The sequence below is a fragment of the Polistes fuscatus genome, unplaced genomic scaffold, assembly GCF_010416935.1.
Source record: "Polistes fuscatus isolate 324 unplaced genomic scaffold, CU_Pfus_HIC Scaffold1, whole genome shotgun sequence".
In the NCBI taxonomy this organism is placed as follows: Eukaryota; Metazoa; Arthropoda; class Insecta; order Hymenoptera; family Vespidae; genus Polistes; species Polistes fuscatus.
In genome coordinates, this window is record NW_025112997.1 from 12,132,347 (window position 1) to 12,158,438 (window position 26,092).

At 32.3% G+C, this 26,092-nt stretch overlaps 2 protein-coding genes across 5 annotated transcripts; both read left to right on the forward strand.

Annotated features, from left to right (window-relative positions):
• The first annotated feature begins 228 nt into the window (after positions 1-228).
• On the forward strand, positions 229-3,080 carry LOC122522387 (28S ribosomal protein S5, mitochondrial). Of its 2 annotated transcripts, XM_043643598.1 has the most exons (7): positions 229-447; positions 1,130-1,201; positions 1,324-1,419; positions 1,500-1,847; positions 1,929-2,159; positions 2,280-2,479; positions 2,566-3,080. In XM_043643598.1, the coding sequence occupies exons 2-7, from the start codon at positions 1,132-1,134 to the stop codon at positions 2,962-2,964; spliced, it is 1,344 nt and encodes a 447-aa protein (XP_043499533.1). In that variant the 5' UTR covers positions 229-447; positions 1,130-1,131; the 3' UTR covers positions 2,965-3,080. The 2 variants fall into 2 exon arrangements, with proteins under 2 accessions (XP_043499533.1, XP_043499443.1); XM_043643508.1 differs by lacking the exon at positions 229-447 and having other exon boundaries at positions 913-1,201.
• A 790-nt stretch (positions 3,081-3,870) lies between these two features.
• On the forward strand, positions 3,871-25,198 carry LOC122520463 (baculoviral IAP repeat-containing protein 6). Of its 3 annotated transcripts, none has more exons than XM_043640526.1 (42): positions 3,871-4,316; positions 5,101-5,420; positions 5,509-5,753; positions 5,857-6,193; positions 6,259-7,771; positions 7,871-8,009; positions 8,123-8,338; positions 8,435-8,858; positions 8,927-9,038; positions 9,123-9,273; positions 9,352-9,576; positions 9,669-9,923; positions 10,004-10,277; positions 10,390-10,545; positions 10,928-11,233; positions 11,992-12,288; positions 12,371-12,585; positions 12,665-12,821; positions 12,921-13,112; positions 13,188-13,402; positions 13,507-13,760; positions 13,868-14,049; positions 14,138-14,334; positions 14,426-14,561; positions 15,014-15,173; positions 15,311-15,674; positions 15,771-15,897; positions 15,988-16,152; positions 16,227-16,390; positions 16,458-16,692; positions 16,828-17,128; positions 17,209-17,384; positions 17,458-17,653; positions 17,754-17,981; positions 18,055-18,579; positions 18,699-18,969; positions 19,102-19,361; positions 19,485-19,767; positions 19,858-23,188; positions 23,269-23,457; positions 23,570-23,704; positions 23,950-25,198. In XM_043640526.1, the coding sequence occupies exons 1-42, from the start codon at positions 4,139-4,141 to the stop codon at positions 24,235-24,237; spliced, it is 14,094 nt and encodes a 4,697-aa protein (XP_043496461.1). In that variant the 5' UTR covers positions 3,871-4,138; the 3' UTR covers positions 24,238-25,198. The 3 variants fall into 3 exon arrangements, with proteins under 3 accessions (XP_043496461.1, XP_043496466.1, XP_043496471.1); XM_043640531.1 differs by having other exon boundaries at positions 15,774-15,897; XM_043640536.1 differs by lacking the exon at positions 10,928-11,233.
• The last annotated feature ends 894 nt before the right edge of the window (positions 25,199-26,092 follow it).

Genomic DNA, 26,092 nt, shown 5'->3' on the forward strand with positions numbered 1-26,092 from the left:
AGAGGGGCACCCGAGAGACTCTCTGATGTGCTCCTCCGTACGCCCTCCCACCGAGAGAGCTTATCTTTATGTCTCTTATCCACTCGGCCACCGCCATTGGCGGTGGATATCCGTGAGGCGTGTCCAAGTACGACGATTGGTTCGCAACCAGCCACGCTGAGACGCGCGATCATTCGCCGCCTAGTGTGTTCCTACGTCTCGTTGGTCGCAACTTTCCTCCTATCAGTGCATACTATGGCCGATCAAGTCACACCCAAACCCACCCCTCTGTCCTCCAATTGAACCACCGCCCTTCCACCCTTTCTTCCTTTTTTCCTTTCTTTTCTTTCTTTCTTCTGTCTGTCCTTCTTTCTTTCGAAGACGACCGCGGATCCGGGAAAGTCTCCACGAGAAACCAAACGAGACTAGAAACGTTCTGATCGCGTCCTCGATAAAATATTCCTTGACGTACGTTCCGAACTCGGCGGTTGGAAACAATTTGTTACTTCTATTCTTCTTTTTTTTCTTATACTTGCCGTGTGTTTCGAATTTTTTAAAGCAAAAGTAGTGAGGAACGTGAATTGTGCATTGTTTCATCTTGCAAGTTATTTCCACGAAATTAACGATCGAAAACACAAATTTGTGATAAACGTATTTAACAAAACGCGAAGGGATTTACGTTTTCCGGCATTGTAGCTTTTTTGTTTCTTTGATGAAGTGATACGTACATTTCAAATAATGGATATACTTATTTAAAGAACCTAAAAAAATTATTATTTTTGTTCGTAACTAATCAAATCTAAATCGATGAGAATAATTTTTTAAGAATGGAATACGAGTTTCTGTTCTTAAGATTTTATTTGTAAAAGATTTCTTTAAAATCAATCTCGACTTCTCTTTTATACTTTTTATAACTTTTGATTATTCGAGACAATGAAGAAGAAGAAAAATTTTAATTGAAAAGAGCAACGTGAGAAAAATAATGTTCTGCTTGAGTAATAATTTAATTCCTGTTTCAAAAGAGCTTGTATCGACATCTGTGAGATAAACTACGTATTAAGCTTATTTTCTAAACTAGTAGTAGCACCATCTATGATATCTTAAATTTGTTGATACTAATTCATAACCTCTCTTTTCCATTTCATCAAAGAAATGGCATCTTGTATATTGAAATTTATTGGAACATTTAATTCTTTCAAGAATTATCATGCCGTGAAAAATGGTACTTATATTTTTCAAAATTTTTTCTACCATTATATATATATATATTTTTTTTCCAACTTTATTGTTATTCTTTCATTACATTATCAGATTGTTATATTTGACTTTCTTATTTTCTTTTAGGTACCAAAATTGTCTCTTTCATGTATAATCATAACTTTTTAAAGACTCATATTCCTGTAATCAACAGCACACGGAATACATCATTTTTTAATAAACGTAAGGAATAATTTTTTCATTAAATTTTTATATACTTCTTCAATTAACATATTTCTTTCATACATTTAACAAATGTGTAGGTCCTGCTGAGCAGTTATGGAAAGGTGTAACTAGCGTTAGTAATGCAGGAAAACGGAGAGGTAGAGCACGTGGAGTGGCAAGAAGGAAGGATTTGAATAAGGGTCAAATTATTGGCGAGGGGAGAATACCAATACAGTTTCCTGGATTAAATGTACCAGTTATTCATGGAAAAGAGATATTAAGACAACATAAACTTCCCGAAGATCCTGAAAGACAAGAGAAGCTTATTAAATTACGTGATTCTATGTCAACACGGAGACGTGTTAAATTGTCTCCTTTGGAACGTGGTTGGACGAGTTATAGACCTGGAGGAATGAAAATAGGTCCTCCTGAACCAGTCGGAGATGGTACTATTTATTTTTCTTTCATTTCCATAAAATTTAATATATTATATATTATTTTGTATAATTTATAATATTATTGCATAGATACATTTGAGGGTTTTGAATCATGGGTACTAGAATGTAAGTTAGTTACCACCATGACCCATAATCTGGGACGTAAAAGTAGAGTTAGTGCAATGGTTGTAACTGGTAATGGAAATGGATTAGCTGGATATGCTGTAGCAAAAACAAAGGAAACGAAACACGCTCTAGCTGTAGCCAAAAGAAGAGCTGGAAGTAAAGTAGTATACTTAAATAGATACAACAATCATACTGGTAAGATATATTTCTATTTTAACTTTGCTATATATTATCAAGTTTAATTAAAATAATATAAATAAGTGTTAATATTCTTATATAAATAATAATTGTTAAAACGTTTGTGTGATATTGAAGTGGTACATGATTTTTATACGCAATGTGGAAAGACTAAGATATTTGTAAACAAAATGTACGAAGGCTTTGGTCTTGTATGCCATAGAGCGATAAAATGTTGTTGTCAAGCAATTGGTATAAAGGATATTTATGCCAAAGTAGAAGGTGCTATAAATTATCAGAATATTGTTAGAGCATTTTTCGAGGGTCTCTTAAGACAGGTAAAATTATAAAAAAGAAATTTTTTACGACACTGTACTTAATCTTTTATTATTTGATACATTATATGTTGCGTACATATTTATAGAAATCATTCCAAGAAATGGCAGATGAGAAACAGTTACATTTGGTCGAATTTAGAAAAGAAAACGATGATTTCCCTGTCGTTGTTGCCTCTCCAGCTCAAGTACGAACATCAGAGCAAATACAACCAAACGAAATTTTAGATTTTAATCAATATTTAATGGACGGTAAAGTTGTATTAAAGAGAAAAAAACCTCCTCCATTCTATACAAAGCTTGATTCTTGGACCGTACATCTGAAAAAAATGGAACGTATTAGAAATAAGAAAGACGTTAGAATGAGATTGCTCGCAGAACATGGTGATGTTCGTAGTTTCCTTGCAGAAAAATATCCAGAAGCAAAAGCGTTATGTTGGTCGAAGAAACGAGTACTAGCAGAAAAAGAAGCGAAGGAGAATCAATAACTTGAGAATAATCTTCCAAGATTGTAGGAATCATTTTAGTTATGAATAAACTGTGACTAATAACACAAATAAAAATAACATCGATGTATTGTTTGAATAAAGAATTTACGAATAAATTATAATTTCATTTGATCTATCACATATATACATATATAATATATATATATATATATAAATAAATAATAAAATTTTGTGTAAACCATATCAACATTTACAGTGTTAAATTTTAATTGTTAGATTTACATTTACATAAATAATTACCATTATTTAAACATTTTGGTATATAAATTTAAAATTTAAGATTTTATTCAATACCAAATTGGCATATACAATTAACATATAAAAGCAAAAATAATAAACAACGATTTTATATCGCGTGTGTTATATATTCAAATTGATATATAACTTATTTATTCTTAATCATCTTTATAAAGGAAACGTCTCAACCAATAAAAATCTGAAAAAGTAATTAGAACATTTAATAGCCAATAAGAACATTTCTTTAAGAACAGTGTCGAGAATATAAATGCATTGCAATTGGTTAATAATTACTGACATTGTTTTTTAGTAAAATTGATCTGTCAGATCTTTTAAAGCAATTATCGAGTAATGGGGTCATTATTAGATTGATTTAAACAATAGTATGTGTAACGCGAATAATATGATTTATTTTTATATCAATATATATTTATTTTCTTTATATATACATATATATACGTATATATATATGTATATATATAAGTTTCCTAGAATTCAAATGTAGCGAGTTTTGTATCTCATTGCGTCAAACGTTTTGTAAATAACATAGTAATTGCGTGTGTGTGTGTGTGTGATCTCATCGTTACCACTAGTTTGTTTTAGCTTCTAAATATTACCATTTTTATTTTCATAATAATTACTTCAATTCTTTTATATATATTCGTTTCAATGCATAGCTATCGTATGTAATATGCCTATACATATATTTATATAGTCGAAAATTTTTTTAATCGAGAAACGGTTGTACTTGGCGATACATATCGATAGCATCTCGACCACTGAGAAACGGTAATTATCCATCCACAGAATGATTTGGTGACGTCCTATTCAAAGATGGCGGTGACGAGTAAGCCATGTTTTTTGTGATGTTCGTGCAGTAGACAAATTTTTCAGATTTGTAAATCGTATAAGCAAAATGGCTGATGATGATCCGTGGTTATTAAAAGAAGACGGATACTTGAATGTTGACGCCGAGTGTAAAAGCATAATCTATCATGCGAATTTAAATGTATTACTGATTACTACTAGCAAGGCGCAAGTATACGTATTTGATGTCAACTCTGGCGTAATTTTGCAAAGAAGTTCTCTTTCAGGTAAGCATTTCGATCTTTCGACAATTCAACATTTAACTAATAAGATAATAAAACTCTCCCTTAGCATAATATTTTATTATGTTTTTGATTTTTAAATTGTTATTCGTTTGAATTTCATGGTCAAGGTCGTATACGTGCGTTGAACAGCAGGAATGATTACAATTTTTTCCGTTAACGTTTCTTTTTTCAGATACAATGATCGATTTATAATTGAAACAATGTATCTCTATCAATATGTTTAATATTTCTTAAAAAAATAAAATTACACCTATTTCTTCATTGTATTATAACGTGCCAATTAAATTTACATTGTGTCTGCAATCCTTCGGTTACATTTATTTGCTAATGTAATTAAATGTTATTATTATTATTATTATTATTATTATTATTATTATTTCTACTGTTATTTATAATATTTTTGTCATTTACTAATAGATAATAGTGATAGCTGTAAAAAACAATTTAGATAACTATAGATAATAATTATACTGGGTAATGATAGTGCATTATATTTTTTTTTTTCAATATGAAACTTAGTCATGTATTCTTTTATCTTCTTTTTGTATCGTATCTAAACAACATGATAGTAAATTACTTTATAATATAATAATGCTTGGCTTTAATGTTGATCTAATTTGTTTATATATTTTAGAGAAAAGTAATACATAATATCTCTCTAAATGATAATATTAAATATGAAATTGAAATATATAAATAATCTTATAATTTCCATATTATATTTAATTATCAGAGTTGTTTATAAAGAGACTTTTTGTTCCTTTAGGTAAACCAAATAAGAAATTACAAGGTATATATATAGCTGATGGCATAGACAAGGTATTATATACTGATGGAAGTGGTATTGGTGTACGTAGCGATTACAATGGTGTCCTATTGCTGGATACTATTTTACAAACTCCTGTCTCACGTAGCGAAGACGTCGTAAAATTAGAACTTCTGCTCTCTGAAGCTACATTATTACATCAAAGTTTGCGATATATGGATTTACCTGGGATTGATCATGTACAAGAAGTTTTACAAGAATTATCGACTAAACTTCTTGCTGCTCAGGTTAATCAGAAGAGAGGTATAAAAGCTCTAAAGGTATGGTTTCCTATATTACAAATCAAATATATTATTATAACATTACTCTTAAATACTACATAAACAATTGTATTTATATACTTTACAGTGGAATACAATATGTTTGGAATTACCACATGGATCTTTGAAGTCGGTATGTTCAGGAATGGCCCTGGAATTGAAAAGGCAAAACAAACATATACCAGCATTGCCCATTGCTTGGGCCATTAATGAAAGATTAAATGGCCTATTGCCTACCCTTGTCTTAGAAGGTGGTACTGCCGATAGAGCATTAATGTTTAGTGAAGCAGCGCGGCGTGATACATTTTCAAAATGGCCACATATGAATTACAAGTGAGCATAGTTATAATATAATATTTTATCTTATTTGTGTATATAAATGATGTATTAAGGTAAATCATGGAGTATATCATTATGAATAATTAATATTTTATAGATGGGCACTTCCTGATCGGATGGCACAGGCTGGTTTTTATTATCAACCTAATGCATCAGGAGATGATAGAGCAATGTGCTTTACATGTAAAGTTTGTTTGGTTTGTTGGGAACCAACGGATGAACCATGGTCGGAGCATGAAAGGCACTCCCCTGCGTGTCCTTTTGTTAAACGAGAATATACACAGAATGTACCATTATCTGTTACACTTGCAACTGCTCCAGCACGTGAATCTAGCAATGTAGATATCATAGGAACAACAAATGTTTCTGGCTTAGTAGCTACAGCTTCATGTAATGGTCATGTTAATGTTTGGAATGTAACGAATCAGTTAAAGGTAAAATTTTAATACTTAAAATAAAATATGTTATTTAAACATATTGTAATTGATTATTCTTGTAGGGTGAGGTAGCATTTTACATTGCACCTTCTGATCAAGAAGTGAACAATAAAGAAACCATACAGTTTTCCGCTACAAGGAACTTGACCTCTTCATATTTAGCAAATCTTAGTTCAGATTCTGACCTACTTTCTGATTATAAATCTTTAATGTCGCATAAATTACAATTAACAGCGCTGTCAACAGTTGGAGCTCCTAATTCTTTTAAGAAAGACTCCAAAAGTGCTTGTTCAACAACATCATCCGTACAAATGGATACTTCTGATTCAAAGATTAGACCTTGTTTGGTGTGTGGTGTTACAGTGACAGTGACTAATCCTTCTCAGTTGAGAACTTTAGAAAATGTGTGGTCATCATCAACAGATCTTGCTTCGTCATCATCACTAGTACGAGCAATGAATAGTGTAAATAGTGCTGCCAGTGATACATTGGATATAATGAAAGTTGCGGGTGATAGGTATGCCCCTTCAAAGTCTCATTACTTAGTACTTTATGATTTTCATCACAAAGCAGTCTCAACACAGTCTACAAAGGAAGAAAATTCTAAAGATTCAAAAAATAAAAAGACTCTCTCTGGAACTGGAACTAGTGCTAGCTCAAATGGTGAAAGGCAAGAGAACTTGTATCCAGAGCTTTTCCTCGGTAAATTTTTATATGAAGTACCAGTTATTGAAGATGTAGATTCGGATACGGTTGTCGGATCGCATTTTGATGGTACAGTTTCAACAACTGTTCTCACCGCATCATCTTCCAATGGTATTTATCCTACACCAATAGGAATGACAGTTTCATCGACTGTAAGTCCATTCCATGCTGTTAATTTAAATACCAGTAATGGAGTAGAACAATTTGCATCAACATCTGATTTAACGGCAAACAAAAAACCTATTGATATGTTAAAAATGTCAAAGTCAGAACCAGTAGTTATAAAAACAGTTTCTATTGATGCACCGGATAATCTTAAAATTACATCTATTATACCATCTAAAGATGGAAGATATTTATATGTTGCAATGTGTCCAATATCAGAAGATACTGTTAGCGACTCTTCTCTTACTTCTATTTCTACAAAAATGGAAATTGACGAGGAACGTACATTCTTTCCACAAAAAAGTTATATGTACTGGGATCATCATGAGACTGGAAGATTAATGAATGGTGAAATACGTAATAATGCAGACAATACAAATGTTGTTCTACTCGTTTATGCTTTGGATTTCTCAGGAAAAGTAGTCAGAGTTGCATCAGAACCTATTATTAGAAGGGAATTACCTTCTGAGCAAACTCCGATTGAACATGTGCTATTACCAATTCAAGAAAAAAATAAAGATACATTACACGGAATTAATGCTTCTACTAATTCTTCCACTAATTCTAGTGTTCAAGAACCATCTGGTCAAATAGCTCTTGTATGTAGAGATGGTGTGATCAGATTATTGAATCTAAGTACCTTAAAAACTGTCAATGAAGCTAAATTAGATAGTCGCAAATTCATCTCAGCGGCGTATTGTAACAGTATGTTTAATATATTAGTAAAATATATTAGTAAATCTACATAAATTCATATATGATAAATTGGTCTAAAAATAATTATAATTTAAAATTGTTGTTTAGGTTTAGAGAGATTGTGTGCATGCACTGACGATGGAGCACTTTATTTTTTTGTTACTTCAGAAGAAGAAAATTTTACAGAAGACAAAGAAGATATTGAGGATGTTAATATGGTTATAGAAGATGGTTGCACCAATGTACAGTATGTATAAAAAATATAATTAAAATTAAATGGGGCTATTATAAATAAACAATATTTTAATTTTTCTAATGATATATCTATATACTACTATAGTAAAATAAAAATATTTTCAGGGATTCAATAATAGCACATAGGCCAAACTTATCATATACAGATTTACGAAGTCTTCATGAATTGACGAGGTTTGATAGACATTCACCGGCATACGGGGCTACCGTTCCACCTTGTTGGAGTGAAATAATGCAAGCACAAAGACAACGTCGACATCCACAACACCATCAATCGGAAGATCAACATCATACACGGACGTGGCGCTTACAAAACGATACGTACGTTGTTTACTTTAGTTGGTATTTATTTTAATGCATTTGTTTTTAACGAGAAATTATTGTCTTTTATTTTTATACTTTATATTTTTTATATAGAACCACTTGGGATGAACATGTATTCGAATTAACGTTACCGCGAAGTGCAGCTGAAAACATAGGACATATTGATGTACATTTTAATCTGCATTCGTTGTGTCAGGAATTACCAATAATACAAGTTACTTTACTGAAGCAAAATATAAGAAGAATTGGGCATAAAAAATCTCCACTCACTCCAGTGGATGAAAGAATAGACTTCAATATAAACAATGAACAAAAGGGAGAAAATCCAGTTATTACAGACGAATATCAACGTCAACATAATACCGAAATTTTATGCGGGCCAATTGATTTACATCATTGTATGGATTTATCTTGTCGATCTGGATGTGTCACTCTTACAAGTCCAAAATTATTCCATTCCAAAGCTAGAACTCTACTTGTACATATTAAAGCACTGATTGACCCTTCAAAAGATGGGGTAAGTAAATGTTTTATTAAAAATTAGTGATCGTAATTTGTTGTTACTATTAACTCTTTTGTTTATAGGCAACAAAATCAAAAAGTAATTCATCAGATAGCAAGCCCCCTACTTCCAAAAAATTAAGAATAATAGAAGTACGACCATTAGTTCCTGGTAATACCGTTGAATGTTATATAGGTAAGAATTTTAATTAATTTTAGTTACATATGCAAAATATTTATACTGCATTTATTATTCTTATTTCTATAATTTTTGTTCAAGGATGTGATTGGATTCATGAAATATCAATAACTGTGAGATCAGTATATCCTACGAGCATACCAAATGCAAAAGCACAAAGATGTGCTATGCTAGAATCTAAATTATTTTTCGACAGATTATTAAACATCGCCTGTTTGCAGACGTCAGATAAGTACGTATAACACTCGATGAAAGCTAAAAAAGAGATGCTATAACATAAAGTATTATACGTAAACACATATTGTTATAGATCCACTGTTACACAGTCTATTGCATTAGACATTCTTATATGGATAGCATCAATAAGATTAATCAGGTTACGTGGCGTTCAAAATAATGCTGAAATAAAAGCATTTCAATTAGAAACTATACGTTGTGTTCAAGAACATTTACCAAATTTATTAAAAACCTGTCTTCTTCACGCTGGTAGAAGTATAGCACATAAATGTGTCAAATTAATTATTTTGTGTAGCGGGTAAGTAACTTTGTATAAATTGTTTGTATAATGTTGATTTTTTAAAATCATCATTAATATAATTTTCTTCTCTATTTTTTTTTCCTTAACAGAGGTTTTTACAATTTGGAAGATCCACCATCTCAATCTTTTGACGAAGCTACACTTTCAGTTTTGGTAACTTTGCTACCATCGATTGTAGAAGTTCAATGGGCTGGATCATTGAGATGGCTTCAGTTATTAATTACGCGATTTTTACCATTAGATAGGAATCACAATGTAGCCCAACAATGTGCCACATTAGTGCAGCACATTGCTGCTGAAATGTCAAATAGAGTAAATCCTTATCATTTATTACTCGCAACAAGGTATTAATCATATATACACACATATTGCAGTTGAAATAGATATTATTTTAATCAATATTGTAATATCTTTTACATTTTAGATTCGGTTTATACAATACTCCGTTTGAAACAGAACTTTTTGATCTTGATCCACCAGTACCATCCAAATGCAGTTCAATGTCTACAACATATGCGTCTGTGGTAACTGGCGATCAAACAAATTCAGCTACTACATCTTCAAATGCTACATATTCTCAGGACGCTATTGATTTAAGGGACCTACTTACACTGCCTGCACATCCAGCTAGTGAACTTATCGTACCTAGCAAACTAAAGGCTCTTTGTAATGATCACAATATGAAAGGTCTTCTTGAGGTAATATATTTATTTAAATTACTCTTATTTCTTACTTGTACACCTTTCTATATGTTATAATGATCTTAGAAAATGTAATATTAATTATTTTTGTTTTATTAATGTAATTCAGGTAGAACCTCTTCATTTTACTTGTCACGCCGCTTCAGATGGTACCAAGATGGAGAAAATTGGTCCTGGAGTCTATACAATGAATATTGGAACTACTCTTTATGAAAGCAATGCAGCGAATAACAATGGTGTACTCGACATCATTCATCGTGCTTATGTAAGTTTTTGTTTTTATAAAGTAGATAAACATTTAGTCATTAACAAAATTCGCACATGTTATGTATCACACAACTTAACATGAAATTACTTAACTGTCACATTGGTAAGAAAATACACATTGATAAAGTGACAGGTCAAGAGTGGTTAAACAAACAATACAGCATTTTTTTTTCTTTTTTATTCTTTTTTATTTTTATTTTTTTTTTGAAATGAATAAAATGACATAAAAATGTAAATGTCACGAATAAGAGGTTTTCATTGGTTGTCTACAACAATAATAGAGTTTATTGCTGTCCCTGACCATTATGTACAGTAAATTTTTTTAAGTGTTTTGTAAATGGGAAAATCGTTATCAAGATAGAAATCATTGTACATTGTAGAGCTTGGATGGTGGATCGCTAGGACCAGATGTTCAGACTAAACCAACATCTACGTTATGCGATTTGCGTAGAGTGTATACAGGAAGAGTCTTAAAGAAGCCAATTCCACAACTATTACTCACATCTGATGAACAATCAGACTGTGATGAAGCTAACGATACATCTGGTGATAACCAGACTTGGCATAGCACGCAAAGTGATATACCTAATTCACATGTATTAAATTCTACCATATCAAAAGAAAAGTCTTCTGTTCAAAGTATCAATTCTGCTGTAAACAAAGTTGAAGACAGCAATTCTAAAAAGGTAGATTGCATAGATGAAAATTTGCATTTTCTTACTTTTATTCTTGAGTTAAATAATGAATCATTTTTTATTCTATCATTTTTATTGCTTTTTTAAAATGTCATTTATGATTCAAATTTTTAACTACTGAATGTATTAAAAAGTGACAATTTTAGACGAAATAACGCAAGGTGCATGAGTTATCTGTAATGTCTGTTTCATATATTATCTGATATCTTTTATGTATATATCATTTTCTCCTTTTTACACGCAACATCTTAAATACCATTGTGTACACAGTGGCTTATTGTATAATCATCAATGTAGTAAATCTAAGCTCTATTAAGTACCTTCAGATCGTTGGGTTAGCATATGGTAATTAAATAATGATCTGTCTATTATAGGAAAATGAATAACTTAATGAAATAACTTATTTCCTTGTTTAACTGTTCATAAAAAGTATTTGAGGCTACATTGTTACTAAAGATTTATACTAGTATTCTTATACTGGTGGAATAATGTGTGAAGAAGAAGTGGGATTACATTATACAATTATATGTATATAAAATATTTTTGAAATTGTTGATATAAATATTAAATTACGTATAAAACATAATTTCTATTTTTTTAGGCTCTATTTAATCTCATTTATTTGAATAATTTTAATGTAAAATTATAAATATAATGAATTATTAATATAATTATATTAACATTGATTTAAAGATAATTTGACAAAATAATTAAATGTAATTAAATATAGAAATATTTAAATATTTTAGCGAGAAGATATTACATTTCCATGGGGAAGATTATTAAGCTGGCCACCTCAACAGGCATTAGTGGTTGACAGAATGCATTCTGGTGCTCGTCGATTTGTGGTCCTGGACTTTGGATCTCCTGTACTACTTACTGATCTTCTGATTCCTTCTTGTTGCGACTTGGTGTCATTGTCTATAGATATATGGACAAAGAGCGAAGAAAGTGATGGCACTCGTCTGATTGTTGCCACAGATATCGAAAGTAAACCATTAGTTATTTGCGATCTTCAACCACCACCGGTGTGCAGATATCTTAAGGTGCAATAAATTTGAAATATTTTTTATGTCTCTTTTTCTAGCTTATTATACCATTTACTAAAAATCTTCTGTTTATGTTTAGATTACAACAATTGGTCGTTATGGTATGCCTACAACAGCATGCAAGATTCCATTAGGGATGTTCTACGGGCATATGGTTGTTTTACCAGGGGAAGATTATTCTGAATTAAATAATTCTCTTCCAGTTCACGATGATACATCAGACACTTCGTTACAAACTACTATTGATACCCAATGCAATATTTTGTCAGCACTTGCAGAAGATGTACAGTGCAGGTATCCTTTAAATATCCTTATAAAAATATTTCATATTAATGAGTTTTTATTAATCAATTTTTATTTATTTACTTCTTAGATTTAGCTTAGCCACAGAAAGGTTAAAAAGTTTATTGGATCCATTGTTGTGTTCAGAAATTCCTAATGTGATGCACATGCAACATTATTTGTGTTGTACTAAAACGCCTAATGAAAATAAAGAGCAGCCATCTGCAAAAATTCTTTCGACGTATCAGGTTATTATTATATTATTATATATCGAGATTATTATTATTATTTTATATTCTTTATAAAATAATTACTAATACGTATTTTTTGATATTTATATCCTATAGGAATGTCTAATGTTTCAACGTCAATTGAATATCGTTCATGCAGTAAGGCGGCGACTTGAATCATGGAGAGGCTCTTCAAACATGGTAGCTTTATCTTTCGTAGATGCACCTACTGATAAATTGCGTGTTCTTGGAGAAACATTACTCGATATTCTTCTATACACTGTATATGAAATTGGACCTGTTCCTAGTGTATGTAATTTTATTTTTTAAAAACGATGAACTTTGCCAAACAATTTAATTATCTATTCCTTTGTTATTGTTTAGATACCAATGTCTTTATGCGAAGTTTTTACACCATTTACTTGTGAGGAATTTTTCCATTCGATTTGCGTTGTTACGCCAGCACCACGTTTACAACTTCATGCGGCAACACTTCTTGCTCGTATGGCAGGTCATCAACCTTGGTGGGGAAATTTTTTGTCCAATACTTTAATCAAACTTTATTCATCTACATCTACACAAATTTTTCCTCAAGATAGGTAAGGTATAAACTGGTCACACACACACATTAGTTATTGAAATATAATTATATTTATAGATTCATAATATAAAACTGTGATACGAAATATTTGATCTTTTTCAGAGTATTTATCTTATTAACGTTTCTTGGACGTAAATCTTTAATTGCTGGAGGTAATAAATCCTCAGTAATAGATGCAATGGTTCGTACATTAGGCATATTATTGGCTCCATTGTCAATTACTGAGATACTAAATCCTATTCAACTGGATACAACCCTTATTGGTTGGGTTCTCCTATTTCTGTCTGTATGCTTAGATACAACAGCGACTCCGCCGTCCTGTTCTGACGATAATCAGGAGAAAAATAAAGAACAAGGTATATTCTCACAATTGTTACAATATAAAATTGTATACGTATATTTTATATAGTTTCAGCTTAATAAAAGTGATTACACTCCTGACTTTTTTATTTCATTTAAATAGGTACTTTTTCTCGCTGGGAGTTTATTCAAGGAGAATCCGCAATGCAAAGGAACTATGTAAATGCCACTCGTTCGTCATCCTCTCGTAGTTATCGTAAAAAATTGCAAAAACGTCTTATGCATCGTAAACAACAACTTCAAGAAATGGAACAAGCAAAAAAAGCTTTCCACGCATTTTCACAAGTATGTAATATGTATATTTTTTTTTGTATATATGGACGCATAAAGTATAGTTCTATAAATTTAAATTAATATCTCGTTGCACATATAGGCTTGGACACCACTTTCTCCTCAACCTGCTACCATGTATAGTAAAATGGAAGCAACATTAAAATCTCAGGAGAGATTTTTCAAAAAAACATTGAAACAACACTCTACTAAACATCTCAAAGATGTTCTTAGTATGAGAAAAAACGAATTGCAACACGTTCCTCGTAGTTCACGAAGTCAATCACAACCTAGTACAAGGTATGTTATTTTATTTTACTTTGCGTGAAGTAAATACTAAAGGATGCTAAGATATGGGTTTTTGATCTATTTTATATTGAATTGATTACAGTAAAGGAGAGGCGGATTTGGAAATCGAATATATGACCAATCTACCTTATCAAAGTGTTTTACCAGTGGCTCGTGGTCTTGTAGCTCTTATTTTACATAACTCTTCTAATGTGGACATGTTCCTGTTAGCATGTAAGGTAAAGTGAAAGCTCTTTATTATCAAAATTTCTTGTTTCTATTTTTGACTTATAGTATTATAGTATGCAGCAATATAAATTATATATAATTTATATTTAATATATAAAACACAATCGTAAATTAATAAGAAACTTCTTATATTAAATTTCAAATTAGTTTTTAAATAATCTTCGATTTTTGCATTACTGCTTAATATTGTACTGTCTTTGTCATTTGATCATTAAAGCATTTAATTAGTATTTTCATCAAATACTAGAACAGCAGGTTAAGAATTTATTAGGATGCAACATGATTAAGTCTATGTTTGTATATAATTGTTTCATAATATTTTATTAAATCTTATTAAATTTTGACTTGCTTGTTCAATGTATTGCACATGTTAATTACACAGTCATTAATGAGCTTTTCCGTTATATGCTTTATAATTAAATTTATGAATTGTCGCACCTAGGTAGTCGCTAGGCTAGTGGTATCTACACGTCCTGCAATTAGTTTGTGCGAACTTATGACCGAAGAACAGCTCTTAAAGTTAGTCAGATTGGCAACGGGTGCATCCGATGCTGCCTGGTCATCACATGCTGTTTCGTGTCTCCTACAGGATTTATTAGAAGGTATAAATATATCGCTTATTTCCATATTTTGGCTGCGTTAAATAATTATTAATATTTGTAACTTTTCTTGTTAATTTATTTCAAAATTTCTTTTTCATTTGTTATATTCATATTCGCATTTAAAATGTATTTTATAGGGGGACGATTATATCCAAGACCTTGTTCTACTCACGAGGGAAGTCCGGCTGAAGATAATTTTGAATCTGTAGATGAAACTCGAACAACAGAGGAAGATTCAGTTGGTCCACCTGGAACTAGTAACTCCACAGTTACTTTAGGTAACGATGAAGGATTTGCTGAAGGTGATGGAGATGAGGATGTCCAAGATAGTATTGTGGTAACAACAACTTCAGCACCAAAATCTAATGGTTTTCTGCCTTCGCTTTTGGAATCTGATGACAGTGAACTTGAAGATTTCTTAGATGATATATTCGAGCGTGGAAAAAATATGTTAAAAAAAGGCAGTACAGTTTCTAAAATATTAACTTCAGCCAGTTCAGGGTACTTTATTCTATCTTTTCTTTTTTACTTTTATTTTCGTCATATATTTATGAGTTTTATTTTAATTTACATAATATATTAATATTGTATTTTTAGCAGTATTTCTTTGGCTATGGATGAAAGATTGGAATATGGTGTTGAGATGGGAGTAGAAATTTCTTTAAGAATATTGTCTACTCTTGGCATGTACAATTTACCTCATAGCATAAATTCAACGATACATGTACGTTTATTAATTCTTTTATATATTAAGAAATATTTATTATATGTATATTTTAATGTAATATTTCCTCTGAGACAAATGTAATTACAGGTTCCAACAGAAACAAATCGTTTCTGTCAACAAACTTCAACGCGTACAGATTCTTCTTGGACAGATAGAGGACAAGAAGTTTGGAATTTATCTGATTCTACTCCATCTAGTTTATCTATGCTAACTAGATGCTTTGATAGAATTTTCACAGATTTATACCTACAGGTTAGTTACGAGTATTATCGACAAATATACTTATCCTTTTTCTATATGATATTAATAATTAATTTTTTAAACAGAATTCAAGAACAAATTTGGAACTTGTACTTCAGTTATGGTTAACATTGAACTTAGATGCTGCTCCTGAACAATCCAATTCAACCACTCGATTTGATCCATTTTTAACACCTGTAATTCCATTAAGCTCTGCAGCTATTTCAAGTCTCGTATCGGCACTTTCTTGGTAAGTAATTATTTTCTAACTTCTAATATAATACAATACTATATATACGAATTTATATACTTTACAGGCATCCAGATGTTTCTTTACGTGCATGGTGTCTTGCTTTACAATGTTTTACCTTAGCAAGTAATCAGCCATTACAAACAAATTGTTCAGAACATGCGAATAATAGACCACTCGCCGAGTTTTACGGTGGTATGGCTAGCTGTATCGTCAAAGAACGTAATATAGGACCTATGCTTCTTAGATTATTATCTGGTAGTGGATTAAATGTAAATACTATGGACAAACAATATATTATGGTAGGTTTTTAGTTGTGGCAAATGAATCATTTGTTACAATTATATAAGAATAAAAAAAAGAAGAGAATATATTTATTGAAATATTTTTGTTTTATTCGTTAATTTATGTAATTATTCTTTTTATTAATTTAATAGGCCGGTCCTACAGTATGTCAGGCTCTTCAAGATTTTCTTGTTAGATTAGAAATGAGATGTGATGTAATAACACCTGGCAGTACTTTGGGTAACGTCTTGAAAGACCTTCTGCTATGGATAGTTTATCAACTTGTACAACCGGGCGGTGCTCTTGTTTGCAGAAGAGGTCCTTTAGATGCCCAGTGCAAGCTTATAACCTCGCTTGTTAATCTTAACTTCGATAATACTGATTTAGGAACAGCAATGAGTATATCTGAGTGTGTTGGCATGTTGGTTTCAACATACGTTAGAAGTTCTGGAGGTATTATATTTCATATAATATAATTTTTATTTAACATATTATACATTATTAAATACTAATAATTATTTTATTTAATTTAGTTGGAGCTCAATGCGGTGGAGCTGTTGATTTGGCTAATCAATCAAGCGGGTTCGGAGGTCTATTTGCTTGTGTACTTGGTGGTGATGCTAAACAAGGTCGTCCAGCATCTTGGGATACTTTAGTCGTTGCACTCATTAAATTAGTGTGTCGATTCATTCAAACGCCACTTCCAAATGTATATAATTTCTTTCAAATAAGTTAACTTCTTTAAGCATACTCGTACATGTGTGAATTTTCAATAAATTTAGGCTCGACCAGTTCGACCAGATGGTTCATCGGACATGGATTCTGAAATAACTACAAATCTACGGAATAATAGTAATGATACACAGGTTGAAGTGAATATTTCGCAAACAGATGAAAGCAAAGCTGCTGAACAGACTTCAATTCGTCTTCAACAATCCACGAATAATAAACCTCGGGTACCTTGTGTCGCAGATACTGGTAATTATATATTTTTTTATTTGTATATTGACAAATGTTATTATATTAATCGATTTTATAGATTTATATTGATACAAATAATCTTTACTTTTTTTTGTAGTGTTGCAACACGAGCCTACCATGATGCGATTGTTGGGAGCTCTTGGTTATAGTAGTGGTTCTTCTCTAGTTATGCTTTTAGGAGAAAATGCTGGAACAGGAGCAGCTACAGAACTTGGGGATCCAGCTTCAATATTAGATGCGACTTTTCAACTTTTGACTATTCTTATGAGAAAAGCTAGTAATCCATCTTTTGTCCTTGATCCTCTCTACAGATATTTATCGTCATGTAAGTTTCTATATGATATATCTCATGTATGATTAATTTTAGAACAACGTGATCATTTTTTCTTTTATTACAGCATGTCCACAAACCGAATTGGATCGTCAGTTTGGTGTTATGCAATTGTCAGAACCACTTTTTTGGTATATTATAAAAGTTTTAGATAATGAAACGTCACTATCATTATTTACTAGAATGGGTGGTGTAAAAGTACTTTGTGAAAATCTAGTAAAATCAAGTATGAGTAATAATAACAGCTCATCGTCTCCTGGTGTAATTGCGCTAGTAATGGAGCATTTGTCAAATGCAGCAAATGTGACACCTGCGTCTTCTTCAAGTAGCAAGAAAGCTGTTAATACATTAGAATCTTATGAGGATGGTTTATTGAATTTTGCACCATTGGGAACAATACCTTGGCTGAATCCAACTGTACAACCAGCCGATGTTCTTATACAAAGTGTTGCACCTCATAGACGAGCAAGAACAGCCACCTGGTCATATCATTTCTATCCAGACGAAGCATGGCATGATCTTACTATTACTTTACCTTGTGCCATACTTCTAAGAAAAGTGGAACTTCAACCGCATCTTACATCATTAGCAAGTAAGTTGCCAATTAATAATATTAAGAGACACACAAGGCTATATAGATTATTGTTATTTATATGTATGATGATAATGATTATTATTAAATAATGTTATATTAAAATTTATTTTAAATAGCATGTCCGTCGGCCGTGGCTCTTGAAATTTCAAGAGAAAGCAACAGCCCTTTGATACCTGTTTGTCCTCCAATGCCTACAGCAGGCTTAACATTCATACGCCTGACTTTGTCACAACCAGAAGTAGCAACTGCTGTTCTTATAAGATTATACAAACCACGTGATTCTACTAATATTAATTTAAGTCAAATAAAGCTATTAGGCACAACAGCATTTGGAGAAATTAAAACGAATCATGATTCCGTGGATGAAGAACAACTTACAAAAACAAGGTAAATATTTTTAACCTTGCCACATAATAAAGCTTTTTTAACGTACGTTAATATTTAGATGCATTATGATCTATCATGACTATAAAAAAAAGGAAAAATAAAACTAAATAAACATTTTGTAATACTCTCTAGCTTGGGATGGTTGCGATTGTTACATCAGTGTTTATCCGTAAGCACTCCAAACAGCGAACTGGTGGCTGAAGTACTTAATTCTGCAGCTTCGGTTCAAGGCCTTGTCGAGGCATGTTGCAATCTTCTATTACTCCCAGCACCATCTTTATTTACTCCCGACTTGGAAAGGGTTCTATTACAGCTAGGCTTACATTCTCGAGAGCTTGGACTTCGTCTTATTAATCTTTTACTCAACAACAGATCTACTCCTTTCTTTCAAGGTACTATTTAATGGGTTGGATATATTCTTTAGTTTTCACTATCAAAATACTTTTTGTATGTGTATTTCAATATATAATTAAAATAATTACGTTATACTAAACGTTTACTATAAAAATCTACAGGCACTGCAGCAACACAAGAAACATCAGCTATTCAGTTAGTCGTTGAATTACTTCAACAACTTTGTTCTATCCAAGATTCCAGTACTGAAGCTCGCATGTCAGCAGTCCTCTCTTGGCTTCAAACAACTGCTAGAGTATCTCATTCATATACTAGCTGTAATCCTAATCCTAGTACTTCACCAACAGTATACATCCATTGTGTATCATCAATAATTTGGAAGGCACATCAGCAACAAAATCTTAATTATGATTTGCAAGCTCTTTTAACTGATGATCTTTTTAAGTAAGTCAATATACTTATAAAATTTGTTTTATATTACTAAACTAAAATAATATAAAAGCATTAAATTATAACGTTACATATATTTTGTAGTGCTTTATATAAATGGACCTTAACACTTGGAACTAATTCAGCTTTGAAACAATCAATTGATTCTACTCTTTGCGCATTCTGTTACGTGAGACCATCTTTATTTCCATTACTCTTACAAAGAGTACGAATACTGGTTCCAAATTTGGCAACAGATCATTCTGCATCTATATCCGATGATCGTAAAGAAAGTAAGAGAAGAACGGATAGTAGAAACAGTGAAATTGATACTGAAGAATGGTATTGCCGATTCGTACTACCAGAATATAAACGCTTGGATTTAACAGAGGGTCAATTATTGACTGTAGCTGCAACTGCACGATCTCCACCTGGTATTCAACAATTAATTGATTCTGGATTACCTGCATTACTCACTACATCAATTATCGATTTCTGTAATTCGGAGAAATCAAAGCAATCCCTAAATAAGATATTAATGGAACAAAGTTATCAGAATAATTCTTCCGGAAATTCAAGCATAACAGATAATGATAAAACTACAGAAACTTCTTGTCCTTCGAATAATCATGCAGGTGGTGGTTTGAGCATGACGGATCCAGAAAGTATAGCGATGGTGTTAGAGTTCTTAACGCTCGTTTGTTCAGAAGGTAGAATGCGCGATTGGCTTGGAACGGAAGGTCGTGGATTTTGGTTGCCTTTATTATCTCTTCTCAGTAATCGTCCTATTGAAAATCCATCTGTGTCTTCTATGAGATGTTCCAAAACGAATGTTTCTTATGCATCTTTGGAAAGTGCTATGATCAAATTCCTATCAAGATGTTGTTGGTGTCATCGTGCAAATCAAAAGTTACTTGCTGAACTTCTTATGGATGTTATCTCACAACAACGAACAACGTCCAATTTACGTTACTTACACGGTATTTCTGGCTTTACAAGAAGATTAATTTTGCAATTACTTTTGGAGGGTGAAAAAGTATTGGTATCTGTATCTTCTGAGGCGCCTATGAAAGCTTCCAATAACGCGGCAAATCAAAATACGCCATCGATGCCTCCACATCCAGCTTATCCTCTTGGACATTATCATCAATTGCTTTATATGTCTACGCAATCAACGGTAGCAGATATACTTCAACAAGTATCCGGCACTTGGCTTTTATTATTACTACCAAACACTTATAAAGGAAATGAAGCTAGCACAAGTGGAGCTAATCGTTGTCAAAAATTATGGGAATCAGGCATGGCATTAGTGGTCGATACTCTAAGCGTAGCTGCAGGAAATACAGCAAAAGATAAAAGAGCAAAAGAAGCATCCAACAGATCACAAGCTCGTGGACCTGTAATACGAAAGTCACGTTTAACTACTGACGCTGCAACAAATACAACAACTAAACCAACAAATAATACTGCTCAGACTAATTCGACAAATACCGCAAATCAACAGTATTTGATACATTCGTCACGTCCGAATACACCTCTTCCACCACAATTAACTATTGCTCAGCTTCTTGCAATCGCTGAAGATAGTGGAATATCCGAGCCTTGTTTACATCTAATATTAAAGCAACGTAACAAAGATTCAAAAGAAGATGTAACAAAACAAAGTGACAGCGAGTTATTAAATTATAGGAGTATAGAAAGTTCTTTAGATGTATTTAGTACAGGTGGTGGTTTGGCAGTATTAGCTTGTCATCTTCCATTGGTCTATCCAGATCCTGGTAGGCCTTTACCATTTACAGAAAAATCACCATCTCCAGAAGAAACTGATGCAGATTGGGTTAAATTTCCACCTTCGGATGAGATTTATGCTGATTTGGAAGAAGATACAACTACGTGTTCGCCAAGAACTGTATCTCCAGCTCCTTACGTACCACCACACTCTCTCGCTGCATTTGGTTTATTTTTAAGATTACCAGGATATGCAGAAGTATTATTGAGAGATCGAAAAAGGGCACAGTGTCTATTACGACTTGCTTTAGGTGTTTCGGACGACGGTGAAGGTGGTGATGTCTTAACATCACCGCTAGCTGCTTCCTTACCAACTTTACCATTCCAAGTCTTAAAACAATTACTCGATGCTACGCCTCCGACCACGGATGATGGTTTACTTTTAAGAAGAACTACAATCGACGTAGGAGCTATGCTTCTTTTGTTAAATTGTTTGGCCATATTCACTCATCAAACTGGCCATAATGATGGTTTGGAACAAAAATTAGGTCAAACAGGAGGTCGTAGCGATGATAATTCGCATTTATACTGGGCTAAGGGTACTGGATTTGGTACGGGTTCGACTCAACAGTCATGGAATGTGGAACAAGCTTTGTTAAGACAAAGATCTGAAGAAGAACACGTTACTGTTTTGGTTCAAGTTTTAGCAAGTTATATTGGTTCTGGAAGTCAACCTCAAAGAGAATTACCAGCAACATTCCCGGATCTATTGGCACGATCTTGTTTACTTCCAGCGTTGTCTTCGTATCTACGAAATGATTCCGTTTTAGATGTGGCAAGACACATTCCCCTATATCGTGCAGTTTTACAACTTTTAAGAGCCATGGCTTTATCCACTCAATTAGCTCCTCTTTTGTTACCAAGAGCTTCAAGATTGGGCGAACAATCTATCGTATCTTTATTATCTAATATGAGAGTTTGCGTAGATACCTATGTACACAAAATTAATCGAACAAGAGGTAACAAATCCAAAGGCGTACCAAAATATCCCGATGATACGGAACAAGACGAGGGTTTGGCTACTTTAATTCCAGATATTCAGGAAAGTGCCATTATAGTGCAAAATGCTACAGCAAGATTAGCGAGTATCGGTGATGATTTACCTGGACCAAGTCCCACGGCTCCGGAATTACCATTGCGTTCAGTCGAACAACGTTATTTAGAAGTTATGAAAAATTTACGATTCGATACGTATGAAATGATAACAGAAAACACAGATGGGGGTGGATATAAATTTGCTGTATCTTATCATTTTGAATCTAATATGAGAGCGTCAGGCGAAAGAAGTCATCCAACAAGGATGAAGCGTTTGGCCCAAGAAGCTGTCACTTTATCTACTGCATTACCTCTTTCATATAGTAGCAGTGTTTTTGTTAGATGTGATGCCGATAGATTGGATGTTATGAAGGTGCTTATAACGGGACCGGCGGAGACACCCTATGCCAATGGATGTTTCGAATTTGATGTCTATTTTCCTCCCGATTATCCAAATAGTCCTATGCTAATAAATCTAGAAACAACTGGTCGCCATACTGTGCGCTTTAATCCTAATTTATATAACGATGGTAAAGTGTGCCTCAGTGTGCTTAATACATGGCATGGACGACCAGAAGAAAAATGGAATGCACACACAAGTAGCTTTCTTCAGGTAATTGTTTCTATCAATCGTAATTCTTAATGCAATCAATTGTAACGTTTGTTGCTTAAATTTAATTTTCTTATACTTAGGTTTTAGTATCTATACAGTCGCTTATTCTGGTATCCGAACCTTATTTTAACGAGCCTGGGTATGAAAGATCACGAGGTACATCGAATGGAGCCCAATCTAGTCAAGAGTATAATGCGAATATTTGCCAAGCTACAGCTAAGTGGGCAATGCTCGATCAAATTCGCAATCCATGCCCTTGCTTCAAAGAGGTACAACCTTATTACATTATCCTATTTCGTATGTTTTTATTAAAATATAAATTATATTATATTGAAATAATTTTGAATCCAATATTTATTCACTCTTATTAATATATCAAAGGTTATACACACTCATTTTTGGATAAAAAGACACGAAATCGTAGCGCAACTAGAAGGTTGGATAAGGGATATGGAATTACGTGGATCGGATCGTCGATTTGGTCCTGCTATTTCTTTAAATGCTTTGGCCTTAAGGGTAAGTTGTTCATATTATATTTTGTATATATTGATTCTCTGCAGTTCAAATATTTTCCATGACTATAACACAAATTAATGTAGAATATAACAAATAAACAAAATATCAACCTCTACATATATGTAAATAAAAATTAACAATGAATGAAAAATACATTATAGAATATTAAAGATATTTGTTTAAAGCATGGCGCTATATTATATTAAAAGTGATACATATATATATATTTATTTATTTTTTTACAGAGGCATTATAGGTTATTAAGAGAAGAATTGAACAAACTGCCAACACCGGAAGGTTTAGAAGATTTGATCGAACCGCTTCCTTCTCCGGGCTCACCTATTGAATTATCTGGGACTCCGGGTACACCCAGTACACCACCTTCGTCAGTAGGTCCTGCTACCACACTGACTACATCAATAAGTAATACTACTATCGTCCCCATTAGCAACACTAGTACCAGCAACCATGTACATCATGATATCGATACGGATGTTGAAATGGAGAAGATGGTTTCAAAAGTGTGTGAATAGCTAAAGGATGTTAATAGACATTGTTGGACATTTTGAAAAGTCTATTGTTTGTGTTATGGTGAACAAATAACTTGACTGATCGAAATTGCGAAGATGTCTTGCTAAGTGAATTCGATTACTGGCAAATTCATTGACAGTCGACAGTGATTTTACTTTGAGAGGTAATAAATAAATATCTTTTTGCGATTGTGAAAAGATGACGATGGCTAAAAAAATGATGACGATGAAAGGAAATTAGTGTTTGAAATAGGATTAAAAAAGAAAAAAAAATGATAAAAAAAAAAAGATAAAAAAAGAAAAACCGTAGAAAGATAGGATGGATACAGAACGAGGGAAAGAGAATGTGGGAATGAACAAAATTGTATGAGAGAGTAACGGAGAGAAAGCGAGTGTGCGTGCACGGGAGAGAAAGAGAGAGAGAGAGAGAGAGAGAGAGCGCGCGCAAACGAGAGTATGTTTGTAGTTGCTTGCATACAAAAAAGCGTAAAGAGAAAATGTAATGATTGAAAGTTGTGTGCGAGTGTAATACAAAAAAAAAACTCTTGTGTGTAGTAGATACTTTTTATGGCTGCTGCTATATTATATATGTACTATGCATTCTACTACTTCATACTACTTGTAAGTACCAGCTCTTACTCAAATATTTATTATACATGTTCCTCGTTTATGTAGCCGATATCCCTGCGTGCAATGCGATCGAAATGATGAAATAATAACATTTAGTAAAAGCAAAAAAACAAGACGACTTAGATAAAACTGGTGTAAAGTATTGAAAGATAATCTTCGCGCTTCGAGGAACAATCTGTAATACAATGAGTCATACTAGGGAGTAAAAAAAAAATTTGACATCTTCTAAATAAAGACCACCATTTGTAACCGTATTAGCTACTTAAACACACAATAATTTCGTATGAAAATTGACACCATATAAAAGAATAAAAAAAAAATTACTTTGTTTCAAGTTGGTCTCTAATTCGTCTCTACCTACAAGCTTTATTTTATTGTTGTTACTATTAAACACGAATATATATATTTATTTATATATATGCATACATATGTATATGCATATGTGTACAGGTACAATTGCATCGCGAATTTACCGTTGAGAACGATTAATTACATTTGTATTGTGAGTAGAAACGATGTAAGAGACACGATATGAAATGTAGTTGGAATTTATGTGTGCCTGACAGAACATTCTCATATCGAGGTTATATAATTTTATTGTATTCGTTCTTTTTTTTTGCCTATTATGTTTTATTTCTTGGTTTCTTTTCTTTTTTTTTTTTTTTTTTTAATTATTTACTTTCTCTCAATTAGAAATTAGTTTGAAGCGTGTCATTTGAGAGTTGTCGAAAATTTAACGAATATTTCCTTTCCTGAATTTAACAGTAACAATTATAACAGCATTTTATCACGCGTTCGCGTTTTTAAAAATAATTATAGCGTGTAAAAAGAAATGAATTTTTTTGAGAATGTACTTTTTTACATAATGTGTTTTTTTTCCATTAAAATATATCTTCAATATTAATATGCAGTTAGGGAGACACTTCGGTCGTACTTATTTATTACGCCATTTTGTCTTCTATTAAAACAAATTACTTGGAATCCGACTTGTTTGTAATATATTGCATTTGATATACATACACACTCAACATACAATACGTATATATATAACTATACAATTGGATTATGCAGTAAAAAACAAATTTGGTATCGTTTGCGTTATAATATAAAAAAAACAACGTGCAAAAAGGATCCTACATAATTATTTATAGTGCGTCCTATCACGAGAAAATAATTACAATTAGTGGTAAAAATTAAAAAGAAAAAAAAGAAAAAAAATAAGCATAGA